At 44.5% G+C, this 18,393-nt stretch overlaps 10 protein-coding genes across 10 annotated transcripts; 2 read left to right on the forward strand and 8 right to left on the reverse strand.

The window, feature by feature from the left end:
• Window positions 1–489: 489 nt before the first annotated feature.
• On the reverse strand, window positions 490–1,983 carry SAMD00019534_123860 (hypothetical protein; the record flags this gene model as incomplete). The annotated part of the gene is made up of 1 exon (XM_012892447.1): window positions 490–1,983. The coding sequence occupies one exon, from the start codon at window positions 1,981–1,983 to the stop codon at window positions 490–492; it is 1,494 nt and encodes a 497-aa protein (XP_012747901.1).
• Window positions 1,984–2,572: 589 nt separating this feature from the next.
• On the forward strand, window positions 2,573–3,838 carry SAMD00019534_123870 (hypothetical protein; the record flags this gene model as incomplete). Its single annotated transcript, XM_012892448.1, has 2 exons — window positions 2,573–3,391; window positions 3,467–3,838. 2 exons carry the CDS (start codon window positions 2,573–2,575, stop codon window positions 3,836–3,838), a joined length of 1,191 nt encoding a protein of 396 aa, XP_012747902.1.
• A 147-nt stretch (window positions 3,839–3,985) lies between these two features.
• SAMD00019534_123880 (hypothetical protein) lies at window positions 3,986–4,780 on the reverse strand (the record flags this gene model as incomplete). The annotated part of the gene is made up of 2 exons (XM_012892449.1): window positions 3,986–4,573; window positions 4,772–4,780. The coding sequence occupies 2 exons, from the start codon at window positions 4,778–4,780 to the stop codon at window positions 3,986–3,988; spliced, it is 597 nt and encodes a 198-aa protein (XP_012747903.1).
• A 404-nt stretch (window positions 4,781–5,184) lies between these two features.
• Window positions 5,185–6,085, reverse strand: SAMD00019534_123890 (hypothetical protein; the record flags this gene model as incomplete). The annotated part of the gene is made up of 4 exons (XM_012892450.1): window positions 5,185–5,463; window positions 5,641–5,793; window positions 5,927–5,967; window positions 6,040–6,085. 4 exons carry the CDS (start codon window positions 6,083–6,085, stop codon window positions 5,185–5,187), a joined length of 519 nt encoding a protein of 172 aa, XP_012747904.1.
• A 366-nt stretch (window positions 6,086–6,451) lies between these two features.
• On the forward strand, window positions 6,452–7,948 carry SAMD00019534_123900 (hypothetical protein; the record flags this gene model as incomplete). Its single annotated transcript, XM_012892451.1, has 1 exon — window positions 6,452–7,948. One exon carries the CDS (start codon window positions 6,452–6,454, stop codon window positions 7,946–7,948), a length of 1,497 nt encoding a protein of 498 aa, XP_012747905.1.
• A 257-nt stretch (window positions 7,949–8,205) lies between these two features.
• Window positions 8,206–8,825, reverse strand: SAMD00019534_123910 (hypothetical protein; the record flags this gene model as incomplete). Its single annotated transcript, XM_012892452.1, has 2 exons — window positions 8,206–8,413; window positions 8,503–8,825. The coding sequence occupies 2 exons, from the start codon at window positions 8,823–8,825 to the stop codon at window positions 8,206–8,208; spliced, it is 531 nt and encodes a 176-aa protein (XP_012747906.1).
• Window positions 8,826–9,019: 194 nt separating this feature from the next.
• SAMD00019534_123920 (hypothetical protein) lies at window positions 9,020–11,078 on the reverse strand (the record flags this gene model as incomplete). Its single annotated transcript, XM_012892453.1, has 4 exons — window positions 9,020–9,948; window positions 9,997–10,744; window positions 10,844–10,935; window positions 11,000–11,078. The coding sequence occupies 4 exons, from the start codon at window positions 11,076–11,078 to the stop codon at window positions 9,020–9,022; spliced, it is 1,848 nt and encodes a 615-aa protein (XP_012747907.1).
• A 689-nt stretch (window positions 11,079–11,767) lies between these two features.
• SAMD00019534_123930 (hypothetical protein) lies at window positions 11,768–13,144 on the reverse strand (the record flags this gene model as incomplete). Its single annotated transcript, XM_012892454.1, has 2 exons — window positions 11,768–12,586; window positions 12,650–13,144. 2 exons carry the CDS (start codon window positions 13,142–13,144, stop codon window positions 11,768–11,770), a joined length of 1,314 nt encoding a protein of 437 aa, XP_012747908.1.
• A 912-nt stretch (window positions 13,145–14,056) lies between these two features.
• SAMD00019534_123940 (hypothetical protein) lies at window positions 14,057–15,954 on the reverse strand (the record flags this gene model as incomplete). The annotated part of the gene is made up of 3 exons (XM_012892455.1): window positions 14,057–15,099; window positions 15,188–15,646; window positions 15,741–15,954. 3 exons carry the CDS (start codon window positions 15,952–15,954, stop codon window positions 14,057–14,059), a joined length of 1,716 nt encoding a protein of 571 aa, XP_012747909.1.
• Window positions 15,955–16,278: 324 nt separating this feature from the next.
• On the reverse strand, window positions 16,279–18,094 carry SAMD00019534_123950 (hypothetical protein; the record flags this gene model as incomplete). Its single annotated transcript, XM_012892456.1, has 4 exons — window positions 16,279–16,307; window positions 16,391–17,342; window positions 17,423–17,527; window positions 17,606–18,094. The coding sequence occupies 4 exons, from the start codon at window positions 18,092–18,094 to the stop codon at window positions 16,279–16,281; spliced, it is 1,575 nt and encodes a 524-aa protein (XP_012747910.1).
• Window positions 18,095–18,393: the final 299 nt, after the last annotated feature.

Raw genomic sequence — 18,393 nt, forward strand, 5'->3', positions numbered from 1 at the left:
GGCGATGGTCAATGGCACCATTGAGAGTTCGCCGTGGCTTTATTCCTGCAAGGCAAGGCACCGATTAGTTGGGTGAGCAGGTTTGAAGACCATGACCAAGTGTTTGTATGTTACCGTGTATTCTCTGAAGATTGAGGTACTCGGTGTTGAATGGCTCACTCTCAAGTCTATGTCTCAAGATGTCAAGGTATCCAAGTGCGTCGTATTGTAGACACAGCTCACTCCACTAGTATCGATGGAATTGGTTGAATGCCAACTGGCCGCCTCTATAGTAATAACACTGCTCTTTAATCAGTTGATAGAATATCCTCCTGGCAGTGACGACGTTGTTGATTACGACTGAGAACACTTGTTCTTTTCTCTTATGTACCATCTCCTTGATCAAACATGTATTTGTACCTCTTTTTGTTGATGGTATGATCATAATGGATAAGTTGCAGGCAAAGTTTGGTATGTTCATAATTTTGTGAATGAATGTACTCTCGCTCTTTATGGTTTAATCGATTGTGTGATGGATAGTCGCTTGGAAGACAACTTTAACAGGCTGCGCTTGAGTATCTCCTCTTGCTCTTGGAGTGTGTGTGATGTCGACGTTGTTGGTGGTGGCGGCGGAGTGATGACGACGCCCCACTTCTTACAGTAGGCCTCTGTTGGTATCACTTTGCTCGCAACATGTTGGTAACCTTTGGCCAGCTCCCTCTCTCGCTGTAGGTACTCGGCAAACTCTGATTGTTTGTTTGGTAGTTGCCAGGGCATGAGCCACTGGTCCATGCTGATATTGTTGCGTTGTTGCTCTTGAAGTATGCTCTCCCTCAAGTATGAGTGCGCCTTGCTCAACCAGCCCCTCACAAGTGCCAACTTCCTCTCTGCCATTGCATATACCTTCCTGCGCTCCACCTCTATATCATCATCCACTTTGTCCTCTCCTGGTTCTGTCCTCCACACCTCACGGCAGGGCGGTGCTTTGGCCTGCTCCTCATACTCATCATGCTGCTCCTCGTCCTTCTCCACAGACTCTCGCTTCCTCTTGAGTGCAGCCATGTAACTCCTCTCTCTCATTTCTTCACGCTCGCGTCTCTCTTGTTGTTCATGTTGCTCCTGCTCCATCTGCTCTTGATCCATCACCTGTTGCATCAACATATGCTCATGCTTCTTCATCTCTTCCTGTTGGCGCAGCTCCTCTTGCTCTTGCCTCGCCAACTCCTGCTCCAGCAGTCGATCGTGCTCCTCCTTCTCTCGAGCCCTCTGCTCACCCCTCTCGCGCCTTCTTTGTTCGCTGGCCGCCTTCTTCTCCACCCTTCTCTGTAGTTTGAGCTCTTGCTGCAGCCTCTCCTCTTCCTCAGCCTTAATCATTTGTTGCTTGGCGAGATGCTCCAACGCGCGATTCCTCTCTGCGACTTCCTCCAACAACCTCCTCTCCTCTGCCATCCTCTCTATTCGGTCGCGCTTCTCCTTGGCCTCTAACTTGTGTCGAAGCGCCAGAATTGTTTGCTCGCGCTGCAGTTTCCTCTTGCGCGAGCTCAACTCTGAGAAGAAATCGTTAGAGTCGAATCGCACGTCAGCTTTGTATCCAACATTATTCCTAAACATCTTGAAGCGTGACAATGTTCTCTGACAGTCTGATGCACCGTGTGTCGAGCTGAACTGGATAGCGGCCTGGAAGTGTAGCAGTTTGTCGAGTGATGCGATTGGTACCATGCCAGAGATGTTGCTATCGTTGCCAATCACACGCACCAAGTCCTTTGGAGTATCCACCAGTATCTCAATGTTGTCAATCTGGCCAAAGTGATTGAATACTCTTTGTATCACCTCTGCTGATGGATACGAAGTGTCGGCTGTCTCATTATCAACGAACCATGATGTGGGCAGATATCCAACAATGACTGTGTTTGATGGTTGCATATTGTTATTGCTGATGTTGGCTTGTGACTCCATGTCATTGTTGATTTCATCCTCGACTCGATATACAAAGTATGATGACATTCCTTTAAATGTAACACGTCTACCATTTAGTCGCTCATGTACAATGCCAGCTCGAGACGATCGTACCTCTAGTCGAAATGTGTATAACAGTGTCTCGTCATTGTTGTCTCTTGTTGATGCTTGTGATTGTGATTGTACATCTCTACCAGTATGTATGCTTGTTAACAATAGAGGTTTGTTGACTATTGACGCTAGTAGTGATTGTAACATCTCTGAGGCATCCCATTTGGGAGGGGTATCCGAGTGACCAATGACCGTTGTAGACACTCTTGCGAAAGAGACAATGAATGATCTCGTTGATATTAATGTTATTGAGCTACATAGATTGATATCATCTTCATCATCCATCCCATGTTATCTTTATATCTTAACTATGTGAAAGTATTGAAGGAATGATTGAATCTTTATCAAACATCTCGAACATCAAATTTAAAATAGGTTGTGTTGAAGTTTCAAATTTGAATTTGAATTTAGATAACGGTTTTTTCAAACGGTCGCAGTGTAGGTGACACACACATTCAATACCTCAATCTTTCATTCTCGTGACCCTTTATTACAACAATCATATATATATATATATATTCAACTCATGTCTTTATTAACTGAATCACCTACAAAGACAAAGATACTTGGGTTCAAACGATCATTGTCTGATGTTGTGTGCAAGAACGATGATGATGGACTGGCATTTGGAGCTGGAGGTGGACTGATCGTTCAAATGGATAGTAGCTTCTCAACACACCATCAACAACAGCAACAACAGCAGCAGTCAACAACAAAGAAACATAAAGTGGCCACAACACCTGCAGGATCAAAACTAATCGAGTCACTGTCATTGTCACCTTCAAAGTCGTCACATTTGCGCAAACGCCTCACCACGCCAACACCGGTCAAGAGTACTGGATGGACGACCGAGTGGGACTGGAAGCAATCATCACTCACTGCATTCTCAAACTCACCACTCAAGTTCTTCGAGACCAAGGTGGCCGGCTACACCACCCCCAGCAAGACCAACAAGGCAGCGGCCGCCAAGAAGAAGCCACTGTTTGATGGCGGCATCGACCTGGAACAGACATTCATCGCGGTTGGCAAGAAGCTCGTCGAGCAGACTATATGTCCCAAATGTCGCATGTTGTACAGTGTTGGTAGCAAGGAGGATGAGCAGACACATAAGAAGCACTGCACAGAGAGTGGACAATCACCCAAGATCATCATCAAGAACTGGCGATCGATTGGCAAGATATTGAACTCATTTCCCAATGATGAGGGCATCATATCCATCGTGCCTGGTGAAGAGGACAATGCTGTGTTGAAGTCCAAGCTCGAGTCAATCATCAAGATGGTCAACTACGAGCTTGGCTACGTCGAGCCGTCCAAGAATGAAGTGGAGCCAGACAACGAAGAGAAGGTGAGTGAGACACATGATTGATTGGTCACGATCTCGAGTTTGCTAACACCATGGTCCAATACTTCTACTGAGTAGTTCTTCATGTATATGAACGCAGAGGGTAGGGTTGTTGGATTTGTCGCAGCAGAGAGACAGAGTGTGGCGCATAGGATCAAAGAGAATGATGATAAGGACGACACGACCATTCAATGTGAGGATCAGTTTGTGCAAGTCAAATGTGGAGTGAATCGCGTATGGACACTAAACAGTGTGCAACGACAAGGTATCGCCACCAAACTACTTGACAGTGTTCGTCGCAACATGTTCTATCGTTGTCAACTTGACAAGAACCAACTTGCCGTCACCACTCCCTCTCTCTCTGGTCGCGTCTTCTTCTCTCACTACTTCCAAACCCAACACTATCCACTGTACAGAACACAACAAATTCATCATAATACCGATGGATAGGCTTGGGTCAACAAGCCCTCGCACAAACATACATCCATACCTTCTAATGATTTGGATAATACTAAATAAATGGCCAATCATCGCAAGGCAAATAAGATAGATATACAATTGGTTGTTTATATAATTAATGGACCGCAGGCCAGCCGTTTACTTGCCAATGACAATACCCTCGTATGTCTGCTTGTACCAGTTGACAGTGTCAATCTTGGTGATTCTGTGCTGGAAACCAACGCGAGCGCAGGTTCTCTTTCTCCGAGCCACACGGAAACCTGGACGACCAAGCACGACAAAGAAGTCCATACCATAGATACCGATGGCTGGGTCGTACTTGATGCCCAGATCAATGTGCTCCTGGATACCAAAGCCGAACGAGCCGTTGTTGGAGAAGTTCTTGTTGCGCAGCTCAAACTCCTTGACCTTCAGACCCTTCTCGAGGATCTCGGCAGCCTTCTCACCGCGGACGGTGACGTGACAGGCGATCTGCTCGTTACGACGGATGGAGAACGAACGGACGGTGTAGCGAGCCTTGGAGTAGACGGGTGTCTGGCCAGTCAATTGCTCGAGCACCTTGGCAGCACGTACCAGTCTATCACCACTCTCACCAACACAGATGTTGAGGATGAGTTTCTCGATCTTGAGCTTTCTGTTGATGTTATCCTTCTTGTCGGCGACCACTGGTGCTGCGCTGGTGGTGGTAGCTGGTGCCTTGGTTGCGTTCTTCTTTGAAATGTTTGTCTAATGAATGAGGTGATTGAGTGAATGATTAGCAACTATGAACAAACAACGAAGAATGAATGAATGTGTGTCCTCTATACCATATGATCCGTATTCCATGTCAGACCTTGATCCCTCTCGATGAATTGATTGGAATCAGTCAAAACGACAGAGGTCAGATATAGATGATGGGATGGGATGGTATGGAAAGATGGATACACGATTCATAATGTGTCATGATGAGATGTTATCGATGTTTAAAATACCAATCCATTTGGTAATCGATTATCTATCAATGATACACACCATTGTATCGTTATTAAAGGATATATGTGATGATGCCGTGATTGTGTGTATGTATATGATATGTAGTTATGATTGAGTTGTGAGTGGAGATGTAAAGGGCACGAACGAGGATACATGGTGTAGGAAAAATGAAATCATTTTTATTTTATTGTGCTTTATTGTTGGAAAGGTTGCTTAATGATGGAACTTCTGACCAAGTGATTGATTGGGTAACTGGAAGATGGTACTCAACAACTTGGAAAGAGAGATATTATTATATATATATATACTATGCCAAAAATGATTTATTCACTAGTGTAAAGAGCTCTAAGCCAAATGGAGATGGTTTAGTTGGCCTTGACGATCTTGGAGTCGGATGGCTTTGGGACTCTGGTCTCAGCCTCAGTGAGGATCAACTCGACAGTGGATGGGCTGCACAAGTATGGGTTGATTCTACCGTGGGCTCTGTAGGTTCTACGTCTGGTCTTCTGGGCACGCTGGACCTGGACGTGTGAAACGATCAACTTGTCGGCATCGAGCTGCTTGGCCTCAGCGTTGGCAGCGGCGTTCTTCAACAAGCTCAAAACGTGCTCGACGGACTTCTTTGGCCATCTGGCAGAGTGAGCCTATATAATATTGGTTGATTGATCGAACCTGTATGTCAGTGATTCTGTTCATTTCGTCATTTCGTCATTTCGTCATCAATCAACCGTGACCTGATCTCTGTCGCAAATCCTGTTCCAAACGATTGACTGATTGACTGACTGATTGATTGATTGTGTTGCCTGCCAAATGATACATACACCCTCGAGGTTCTTGGCTTGAGCAGTACGACCACATCCGTACTTGAATCTACGGAATGGGATGGCCTCCTTGTGCTTGAGGACGTTCCACAAGTAGGTTTGGGCTCTCTTGAGGTACATGCCCTTGATGGCGTTGGCAGTCTCACGAGTGTTCTGTTATGATGTGAAATGAACTTGTGTGAGCTATCTGTATGTATCTATGTCTATCTATCGCATGTCATAGTCTCTTCGCTCCTGTAATATCCTATCCGTAGATGATGTGATGATAAACCTAATCGATGCATACCTTGAAGTGAACTCTCAAGTTTGATCCGCGGGACTTGCTGGCTGTTTGGCAGGAAGGTGTTAGATAGATGTTGATAGGTGGATGGAGTCGAGAGATAGATGATAGTAACATACACTTCTCTGGGTTGGTTGGCTCGGTGGCGTAGGCTGGCTTGGTCATTTTTGGCTAGATTGATGATGGTTGATGGATTGACAGTGTAAGACAAGGATTCGATAGGATTGACAATGATAGACGTGGTCTCTTTCCAAATAGCTAACAACATACCAATCGCGACACTTGGTGAAAGAATGTGAGTCTCGATCAATCTCTTTGATACGACTTCGATGGAGGACGAGAGGGGAGCTCCCATCCATTCCCTCGTCTCATTTAATGAAAAATAAAATAAAAAATAATCATTTGTGCTCATTCAATACGAACTTCTGTTAATTAGTAGAAAACAGTGTTCAACACTATCCTCATTATTATGAAAGAGGAAGAGTGAGAGAAGAGAAGATAAGAGATAGATATATATATATATATATATGTATGGCCAAGAGTATACAATCACAAGATAGACTATCATTTAGCTTTGACTATGCTGATGCTGATGCTCAACGACATTCAGTGGTAGTAGTCGAAGAGGATAGTGCAGCAGGTTGGAAACAAAAGGTCATTCACAAGAAAGAAACAGATGTACAACAACATGTTGATGATGAAGATAGTTATCACCTGTCATTTGGATCAGATGGTTCTATTCCATTGGATTTAGAAGAGACTGACAATACAGCATTCAGATGTGCCATCAGTACGTGTCTCAACAACAACAACAAGAGCAATGATATCAGCAATGACGACAACAACAATATCAATACTAGCCAACTCAAATCACATAGACATGGAAAGTTTGATAGTGTAGATATATTCGATGTAGATGAACCATCTGTTGAGAGGATTCCTCCACAACAACAATACAATGACAATGTTGTTATTGATTGCAAGATAGTTGGAATGAAAGAGAGGACAAAGTTTGATGATGTTGATATATTCAATGAGGTGGATGATCGTGGTACTCAAGAGTCAATGAAGGAGAAGAAGAAGACAGAAACAACGACCACAACTACAACTACGACGACCAAGATGAAGAACAAATTTGGATCAATTGATATTTACAATTTAGATGACATGATCAATGATGTTACCAACACGAATGACAAAGGTGATGTTCGCCAATCAGATGCGTTGGACAATTCATTGGATCCTCCGAGCTACACATTCAGCTTTGGTGACATCAATGACAGCACAACAGATGTCAGCACAGACAAGGACACCAGCTATGACAGGGACAAATCAACATGTGGCGCCATCTTGAACAATTGCACCTCATTCGAGTTTGACTTTGGGGAGCTGGATAGCAATACAACGGCTACAACTACAAAGACCACATCCACAACTCCATCCACTACTCCACCCAAACCAACTACATCAACTACGTCAACAAGTAAAATGGCTGCACCAAATGTGTTGTTGGACAATATAACACCAATCAAGAAGGTGGACAAGAAGAGATACAACTATGATCTGATCACTGGATCAATCACCAAGCCGAGAAAGTCAACAAAGTGCTCAATGGCACAGACGCCACTACGTAGAAACAACACGATGCCATTATCTTTGATGTATCAGTCAAGTCTACTAGCTGACGACGATGACCCCTTCAAGAGTGTGAACAAGAGTGACGAGACTGATCAACAGTCACAGTCTGCTATGGGCTCAAGCCCAAACAACAAGAGTATAGCCCCCCAAGACAACCTGCACCACACATCACCAAGTCAAGGCGCCAGTAACAAGGTCACAAGAGATGGTAGTGGCACGTTGTACTGTCCGATATGTCAATGCAAGCCTACCAATGGACACGTATCACTCTGTGGACACATATGCTGTTGGGAGTGCTGGGGACAGTGGCTGTCCATTAAGTTGGAGTGTCCTGTTTGTCGAGAAAAGACTAGACTCAAACAAGTAAAGCCTGTTGTGGGGCAGACCTGATGTTGTATGTCCATTGTAATAATCCAATCCAATCCAATCCACCAGTCTTAAGTCTTTGTTGTTAATGTACACACCTTTAATTTGAGTTGAGTTGTGTCTAGTGTTCACAATGAAGGAGGATAGGTGTCGCCCCTCCCAAAGATAGTGCTATCGTTGTTGTAGTTTGTAGAGTTGTTGTTGTAGTAGGGTCGCTTGATAGATGATTGATTGATTGATTGACGTAATGATTGAATAATCTATTCTATCTATCCATATCTTTACTTTCTCCACCATGTCAGCAAGGCCTGCTCTCTCGAGATCTTCTTCTGCAGCTGCAGAATTCCATATACGAATGCTTCAGCAGTTGGTGGACAACCTGGGATGTACACATCGACTGGGACGATACGGTCACATCCTCTGACCACTGAATAACTGTAGTGATAATATCCACCTCCATTGGCGCAACTGCCCATAGAGACTACGTATCTATGTGTTTGTTTGGTTTGTTTGATTTGTTTGATTGATTAAGTTAATGATTGAGTCACAAGAGTTGAATTGAACTCTCATATACATACCTTGGCATTGGCATCTGATCGTAGACCTTGCGCAAAGCAGGTGCCATCTTGTTGGTTAGGGTACCGGCGACGATCATACAGTCAGACTGACGTGGGGAGGCACGAGGAATGACACCGAAACGATCCATATCGTAACGAGCGGCATATGCGTGCATCATCTCCACTGCACAACAGGCGAGACCGAATGTCATTGGCCAGAGTGAACCAGTACGTGCCCAGTTGACTAAACCGTCCAACTTGGAGATAACGATCTCTGGCAACGATGATGGTGGTGCTGGCTTGAATGATGATGCCAGTAGCTTCGACAGATGTGTGTGTGACATGTCTTTGTCCCTGTATTCTCTATAAATATAAAGTAGTAGATCTTATGTGATTGTTCAGGTATGTAGCAAGAACAAATGAGAGGGAGTAGGTGGAGAATGTGGGTGTTTGTTGTTGTGGCGAAAAATGAAAAACTGGACTTTTGGAACTTCCAATACAAGTATTGGATCATATTAAATGATGACATGACAATTGATCAAGCTTCGCTATTCTTTAATTTAATGTTTGATCTTAGACGTGAGAGAATGTTGTACTTGTGCTTGATGACGAATACCATGGCTAGGAGGAGTATGGCTGCACCAACGACTGAGCATACAACAGCGATGATTATCACTTTGTAGGACTTGGGCTGGCAGTTGGTAATATCATCCACTGCCACCAATGATTGGAAGCTGGGATCAATTAAACAATGTGATTTGAAGTATGGTACTACTATTGATGTCAACACTTTGTACTCTTTGTCATCGGCATTGATGTTGTTGTTTTTGTTGTTGAGAGCTGAGTAGAGAGGGTCTGAAGAAGGGAGTATGATGACCTTGGAGAAGACAACTCGGTCCTCCACATACATGTGAGTGGCGAATGAACCAGAGAGAACAGATTGACCAGCCACAACATAATACGATGATGCATCATCGTTCTGAGCCAACTTTGTCTTTGTACCACAATCATCATTGAGTTTGGCAACTGTCCTACTCTCAAATATGACCTCCAGGTTGTTGAGCGTCCATTTCGCAATGGCAACTGAGAATTTGACACTGTTGGCTGGTAGATTGATAGACTCTCCGGCAAACAAGATGGTCTGAGACACTGTGACCAGGGTCACATTCATATACACGGTCACCTGGTCACTTGGGAAACGACCAATTAGCTCTCCAGTGATATTGTTGGCGGTCCACTCAATTGTGGACATGGCGCGAGTGCGTACTATAGTGCCAACCGAATCACTCTCACGCAGATACACTATTGAGTTGATAAAGTTCACCTTGGATGGGTTGATTGCCGTGCCATTCTGGATGATGGGAAGACCTCCTGGCGATGTTGGGAGCGAACAGTCATTGTAGGTCCATCCAGGGTGACAGAGGCATCGTCCAAAAACGAGATCAATATCACCATGTCCATTGCAATCTATAGTTGTTCGATTGTTTGGATTAGAGTAAAATACATTATACACACCCGATATTCCACTTGATGTGACGTTGACCGGTAGAGACTCCAACTTATTGTTGGCTTGTGGAACCTTTCCATCAAACAGGCAATGAATCACCTTGTCAGATATACGCGTGACATTATAGCATTGATCGCCACCGATTGAGACGCTGAGATATTGACCAAAGTAGTTGCCCGTGATTGTAATCTTAGAGGTGATGTTGGCAAGTCCTGGCGTGGATTGGAGAATGTATGGCGAGAGGTAGCTAAAGTTGAAAGCAGGTGAGTTGACCCCGAGATGTGTGATCACCAATGATTGATTCTGCACAATGATCCTATCGGTGGGTGCCAATGTACATGTAATAGTCTGTGCCGGGACGACTACTTGGAGATTGGTGCATGGTGTAGGTCCGACCTTAACAACCAAGTTGGCCAACTCCTCATAGTAGATTGATCCAGTGATTGTCACCTGGCCACCATTTGTTCCCACAACTGTAGTGGTCTGGACTTTTGATGAATCATACTGGATTGTTTGATAGTTGAATGAACGATATTGGTGTCCATTGTATGGGAGGGTCACGTAAACCTTGTAGGGTCCACCTGATCCAGGAGGTACAGGCAACACCACATCTGTGCCAAAAAAGTCACGTTCAACAACTACCGCCGATGAACTACCTATCAGGAAAGTGAAGGGATCAAATGGAGTTCCACGTTGGGGTGTGACGCTGTAGGTGATGTTTGTACCCTTGGATGACACAACTGATATCGGATCAGTCTCAATATATTGAAGGTCCAGTTTAGGATAATGAACACTCAAAGTACCATACCATCCACCATCTTGAGCTGTTTAGTCAGCTGTAGTTGCATCATATACATAGTTGGAGCTCAACTCGGTAGGCATCAGTTCCTTATCAATCTGTGCTGGTTCAGTTCCATTTGGTCCATCCACACTCATGAACTTTGAGTCTATAGGGAGAGAGTTAAGGATGTAAGTGAGGGTAGATGGGATCAATCAATAAAGTACACTTACCAATGACGGATAGTGAGGTCCACGCTTGATAGAATGTTGGGGATACATTGAGAGCATTGGCGAATGTTGTCTTTGCCATCGCGGTCATATACTCAAGGACACCACTAAAACTTGGTGTGTTGACGTATGTCAAGTAACCAGTATGACCAGCCAAAGATGAGTCATGGGTATACTTCAATGAGTCCTGGAAGCTCGTGCCAGAGTTCCATATCGAGAAATATGATGAGTTGAAATCTGATTGATTCGATCCCGTTAGTGATTGTTTTAGAGTTTGAGAGGATCTAATGAACATATGTACATATCAAGGGTTTGAAAGATTGTCCCCAGACAGTGTGTGGATGGCTCGTGGCGCTGGCGCTTCTTTGTCGCTTCGCTCACATTACGTCGCTATCGCGACTTCATTTCCTATTTAATACAGTTTCAATTCTGCTTTAATGCTTATATTATACTATCTTTATTCTCTCTACAATAAATAGAATAAAAACAGATATGGTAATGATATTGTAGAGATGTAGAGAGAATAGAGCAATAAAAGTGATTAGAACAATTTTAAAAAGCGTCCAAAGCTGTCTCAGAGCTCCATCTATCTACATGGATCAAGTCGGCATCAGAGGACGGGTAACAGCACGCACATGAGGAGATATTGGTGGGGCATCAATGGATGGGTAACGTGCTCTATTCACCAAAAGTGCACCAACAAAACATCTGTGAGGGGGTGTGATACACAGTTAAAATAGGAGATTGGTGATAACTTTTAAACTGCTGAAACTAGTTTTTGAGAGGAATGTTGAACTGTTGAATCTCTGTCATTGGTGTCTTGACACTGAAGGATGTGAAGTCCTGGTTGTACTGGATGTGCCAACAATGATCTCTGATAGGTGAGTCCTTTGAGGTGAAGTTGAGGACCGCCCACTGAGTGATGTCTTTGTCGACCATATTGTAGTACTTTCCACCTGGAAGGAATCTGTTAATGTGTTCGTCCAATGTTGCTGGTTCGCCCTCTCTTAGCAGCTCGATTGCCCACTTCTTTCCTCCGTTGATATAAAAATCGACATATCCGGTTGATTTGAAACATGGGCCAACGTTTGGACTGATGTGGATGTTTGTCCCAACCAATTTGGTTGCGGCATGGAAGAACTCGTTCTGCCAGACTTGTTCGTTTGGTTTAGAGTCGCGCTTGGTTTCGACTGATTTGTGCTCCAATGCTTGTTGAGACCCAAGTAGGATTGAGGACCTCATTCTCACCAATGAATGGTAGATGAAGTCTCCAAAATCTGTTGGTTGATAGCTTTCCGAGACTTTTGAACCAAACAGTTCTGTGTAGTAGAGCGTTCGAAGAAGTGGGCAGACAAACTTGAAAGTGGAAGTTTGTGCATCATCGTGCATGAAATCATCCTCATCGTCCTCATCGTCCTCATCCTCATCCTCATCCTCATCCTCATCCTCGTCATCCTCATCATTCTCGGTTATGAGGTCCTGGGGGCTCACTTGTAGCGAGGACGATGAAGTTGGTGTGTCCACATCCATGGGAGTACTGATGATATCAGGTACGATGGCTCCTTTCTTGACCAAACTCTGAATAGGAGCCTATGTATATCATATGTGTTAACCAATTTATCCTATTGTTGTTGTGGGATTGCGAATACATACACCAAACGGCGCAGAGAAAAGCTGGGAACGCTGGAGAGAAAGGAGCATGGACGATAACACCTCGTTCTCTTGTTTGGAGAATTGATTTGGTCTTTGGTAGGCTCGGCTACCCTTTGCAGAGTCATAGAACTGTTTGGAGTGAAGATACAGACGAATCTCGGAAGGATCGATGATCTGCTCCTTTGCCTTGTCCTTGAACCTGTTGTTCAATCCTTTAAGTGCCATGACGACAAGTCCAACATGCCCACTAGTCATTTCCCAAAGGAGTGATTGTAGCTCGGGAGTGAATGGGAGCTTCGTTCTCTTTCGAGACAAGCTCTTTTCCTGAAGAAACTCAGAGAGCTCCGATTCAGAGAAGTTAAGGTGATCAATGCCAAGACAGTGAACTATGTTGACTGGTGTGCAGAGTCCGTCAATGTATCTCTGGTAGTATGCTGACACAAGAAGAATTGACAGCTTGGGGAGGGTGGACCAGATTTGAACAAGTCCCTTCATCTTTGTCCAAAACTGATGGAGTGGTTGGTTGATCTGTGTGTATGTGAGTTGTGTTTCGTCAACGATGAGGAACACTGGATGTTCTGAGGCAAGAGAAGTGATTGCATTCCATGAGGTACCAGCGAAATGTTCCCATGATGTTTCGAAATCCTCATTTGATTTCTGACTCCAAACAAATGAATATCTGCGGACATATGTATCCATGATTGTCAATGATGAACTGCTCCAGCAACTGAGTGATTGATGTCTTTCCAGAGAAAGGTGGGGCACGAAGGAGGACCAAGTGATGTTTCGAAACATAATCGTACAGCTTCTTCACTGTGTTATGTCTCGGGAGTGTATTGCGTGATCCAATAGTGATGCCTTCATCGGACTGCTCTGATAGGACACTCGGTTTGAGTTGTCGTGCGAATGGTATGTCTAATATAAAAGTGAGAAGTTAGCATAGTAAGCAAACACATCACTCACTCTCATTTGTACTTACGAGCTTGGCCTCCTTGTGATCCTATAGGGGCAGCAGGGGCTTGAGTGTGTATGTTAGTATTGAATGAAGACATTGCCAAGATATTGTTTGTACTTACGAGTTGGTTGTGAAGGCACAATCTTGAGCAACAACGACCCATCAGCCAGTCTAGGAAGTGCTGACAACAAAGTGTTGTTCAATATTGGGAGGAATCTTGATTGACTTTGATGCATCATCAAGATACACTCTATTGGGTATTTGTGCCATAATACAAGTGAATGTATGAGATAATAAGGGTGTGATGAGTGAAGACAATAGATAATTATGTGACAAAGATTGAGAGTATAACTGTACAGATAATAAGAGGTGTTGGAATGCGAAGACAAGTGAAGTTGTGTGGGGATGAAAAAAGTTGTTCATTTTTGATTGACCTCAATATTACCTCTCTACTATTCTACATTTCTTAACATCTTGCTCACATGATCACTCCATTGATTGACCTTGATCTTCTTTGTGAGCAGTTCATCCAGTACATCACCTGAGCTAATGTTGCAATTCTTGCCGTGTGCCATTGCATCTGACTTTAGTGATAGAATCATCCAATTGAATGCGAACCTCTTGACTGACATGAGGTCATCCTCATCCTCAACCTTTGGTGCCGGTGTCTCCTTCTGTTTCTTTGCAAATAGACCACCAGGTTTCTTGAACAGATTGCTGTTTGATGTTGGTGATGTCGTCGATTGTGATGGTGGTGGTGGGGATGGAGCACTTGAGGTTGGAGCCTTCTTCTGGAGCAATGCCATTTGTTCGCTCAATGTCTTGACGTGTTCATTCAACAACTCCTTCTCTTTCTCTAATTGAATGATCCTGTTCTCGTTGTCCTTGATCCTCTTTTGATTGTTTGTCTCCAACTCTTTGGTTGATGATGTTGGCGTTGGGGTGGGAGTTGGTGTTGGCGTTGGCGTGGAAGTTTGTTGCTGCTTGGACAACTTGTCAATCTGTTCTGACTTAACCTTGATCTCTTTGGCTTTCTCCTGGACATCCCTTTGAAGCCTGTCCACCTCCTTTTGTAACTTGTCGATGGCCTCTTTGTGTGACTTGTCTTGTTCCTTCTTGGAGTCTGGTGATTGTTGTTGTTGGGTGAGCTGTTTGATCTGTTTCTGTGCATCTTGTAGTAGAGCGTCAACCTCCTTTGATTTGGAGGCCTGTTCATCAAACTTCTTCTTCAGCTCTACGTTCTCATTCTTTTGTATCAATAGCTTGTCCTCTAATGATTGATTTGATTCCTTTAGCTCATTGACCAACTCTGTAATATACTCCTTCTCCTCTTGCACACATTTGATATTCTCCAATTCATCCTGCCACTTATTATTCAACTGATGAGCGTATGTCTCCAACACCGATCTTTCCTTTGCATCCTCTGCCGCCTGTTTCATCAACTGATCAATCTTTGACATCGCCTCTGACAACTTCTCTTCCACTGATCTTTTATCTTGAGTTGATTGATTGATTGAGTGAGTGAGTTAGTATGATTGATGGATAATTTGGGGATGGAACTATTCCAGCCAACTCAAACTCACCTTCTTTACCCAAGTCACCAGACTTGATCTTGTAGAGGATGGTATTGTTGATTTCGTATAGTACGTTAAAGTCCTCAACCATACACTTGACAATGTCCATGGTGTAGTTGGTGGCGTTCATCATTGTTTCGAATGACTCCTCCTTGGGTCTGAGCAATGTTGGCGCAAACACAATGGCAATATTGGCAGAGGTCATCTTGTTCTTCTCTTGGTGCACCTGCAGAGTGTACAGGAATTTAAGTACCATCTGGAGTATCTCTGCATTCTCCTTTGGCAACGCTGGCAACAATGACTTGACGAATGATATCTTTGCATTCCTGTCTTTGATATCATATGCACCCAAGAAGTTCTTGTACAAATCGAATGTCAACAATGGCTCATCCATATCCCTAAGGAACATCTTCAATGCTCCACTAATACTATGTTTATCTTGTATCTTGCCCAAGTCTACATCCTCATCTGATTCATTTCATTAGATTGGGATTGATTTGATTAGTGTGTGTGTGTGAGAATGAGTGTGTATGTGTGGCTGGGAGTACGGAAGGACACTTACCATTTTCCAATGACTTCTTCAACTCCTTGACCTTTGTGATATTGCCAGATATCCTACAGAGGCCTTCTATCTCTATACAGTTGTCCAATAGGTAGTTGACCAACTTCCTCAGCGCCACAATAACAACTTGTTTCTGTTTCTTCTTCTTCTCGCTTGGCTTCAAAATCTTCTTCAAAGTTTTGGAGACTGCTTTCTTTTTTGCTGTTGGTTCCATTATTATATCTATCTATCTGTATTTATTTATTAAGTAGTCAACAATGTTTTTTGGGGGTGAACCAAAGCAAATCAAATCAAGTCACTGACAGGTTTTGCACTCCAATCGATTGGATCGAATATTTGATACACATCAAAAAAGCCCACTTTTTATTTGAATGCTGGCACGTAAAACGATCCGTTTCAATGAACATTCATTGTATTGGTATTCACCAATAGCATGAATCTAGATTTTGTTCTTGATTTCCGAAGTCATGATATCATTGACTAATGTTGTTGTCGTTTCGTACTTTCTAGTTTATTGACTTTAGGTCGACTAATCAGTTTAATAATCCATTGGTGGCTGGGCTGGGGCTGGGATTTTTTGACAAACAATCCAAGTAAGTAAGTGATTGAGATATAATTGCTGGTGATTGATTGAATGATTGAATACATACCTGGATCCTCCTTCTTTGGCAGCTCAACAACCATAGCCTCGGTGGTGGTCATGAGTGATGCAACGGATGCGGCGTCAACGAGTGCGGTCCTGACAACCTTGGTTGGGTCGACGATGCCGGCCTTGATCATGTTTGTGTATACACCCTTCTGGGCGTTGAATCCAATCTCGACGTTGCGACGAGCCATGAGCTTGCCAATGACGACAGCGCCATCAAAACCAGCGTTGTTGGCAATGGTCTTGCATGGCACCAAGAGGGCATCGCGCACAATCTTGACACCAATCGTCTGGTCAAAGTTCTCCATCTTGATTCTGCGGAGAGCGCGGGTCGAGTAGAGAAGGGCCGTGCCACCACCTGGCACGATGCCCTCCTCGACGGCGGCGCGAGTAGCGTTCAGGGCATCGACGATGCGGTCTTTCTTCTCGCCGACCTCAACCTCAGAGGCGCCACCAACGCGGATGACGGCAACACCGCCAGCCAGCTTGGCCAGACGCTCTTGCAGTTGTCCCTTCTCGTACTCAGAGGTGGTGCGTGTGATGGACTCGCGGATCAACTCGACGCGCTCCTGGATGGCGGACTTCTCGCCGGCGCCGTCCAGGATGATGGTGTCGTCCTGGCTGATCGAGATCTTCTTTGCCGAGCCAAGCATGTTGATGTCAAAGTTGTCGATCTTGACGCCGAGCTCCTCGCTGACGACCTGGCCTCCGGTGAGGGCGGCGAGATCTTGCAACAGAACCTTTCTTCTGTCACCAAAACCTGGTGACTTGACGGCGCACACCTGCAGGCCTCTCAACTTGTTGAGGATTAGTGCGGTCAAAGCATCAGACTCTACACTCTCTGCAATGATCACCAACTTTCTTCGCTGAGCGTGAACATTCTCCAAGATTGGGATCAAGCTGTGAACGTTTGATATCTTCATATCTGCCAACAAGATCAATGGGTCCTCGAATTCCTGTTGTTGTTGTAATGTATTCAAGGTTAGCCTATGGGGGAGCGAGGTCCAGGTTGGTCCACCGAGATGATGATACTTACACACTTCTGGGTCTTTGGATCAGTGATAAAGTATCTTGAGATGAAACCTTGGTCGAACTTCATACCCTCGATAACTTCCAACTCATCCTTCAATGTCTTTCCATCCTACATTAATATGTTTGATTGAGTGTGATCAAAGTTAGTCGTGGCCACTCACTAACTCAATCAATCAATCAAACTTACTTGAACAGTGATGACACCCTCCTTTCCAACTCTCTCCATGGCACTGGCAATGAGGTCACCGATGACCTTGTCACCGTTGGCAGAGATAGTGGCTACCTGAGAGATCTCCTCGGTGGTGGTGATGGGACGAGACATCTTTTTGAGCTCACCGAGCACTGTGTCGACGGCAAAGTTGATTCCACGCCAGAGGTCCATTGGGTTCATGCCTGCAGCGACGGCCTTGCAACCCTCGGCAAAGATGGCCTTGGTGAGGACGGTGGCAGTGGTGGTGCCATCACCAGCAATGTCGTTGGTGTTGGAGGCGACGCCCTTGACGAGCTGTGCGCCCAGGTTGATGTGACGGTCCTTGAACTCGATGTGCTTGGCCACTGTAACACCGTCCTTGGTGATCTTGGGAGCACCGAATGGCTGGTCCAAGATGACGTTGCGGCCCTTTGGGCCGAGGGTAACCTCGACGGCAGCGGCCAACTGTTCGACACCACGCAGCATCAGAGCGCGACACTCTGAGCCAAACTTTATGTCCTTTCCAGTGGAGTAGTTCCCTTGAAAGGAACGTGCTGCTGTTCTTGACCAATATTGTTACCTGTCTTATCACTGAATGTCTCAACATCTTTCTCTCTCTATCTAACTAATTATGTGAATAAATGTATTACTATTGATTGAATGAATGATTGATTGATTGATTCTTAGACTGATGATTATTGATTAGGTAATCGAGTGTGTCACACTAAAAGAAGATGTTCGCCAAAACAATTAGTCGAGTAACGTTACTACCGTAGCAGAAATGG

The sequence above is a fragment of the Acytostelium subglobosum genome (assembly GCF_000787575.1).
Source record: "Acytostelium subglobosum LB1 DNA, scaffold: scaffold41, whole genome shotgun sequence".
NCBI classification, from domain to species: Eukaryota; Evosea; class Eumycetozoa; order Acytosteliales; family Acytosteliaceae; genus Acytostelium; species Acytostelium subglobosum.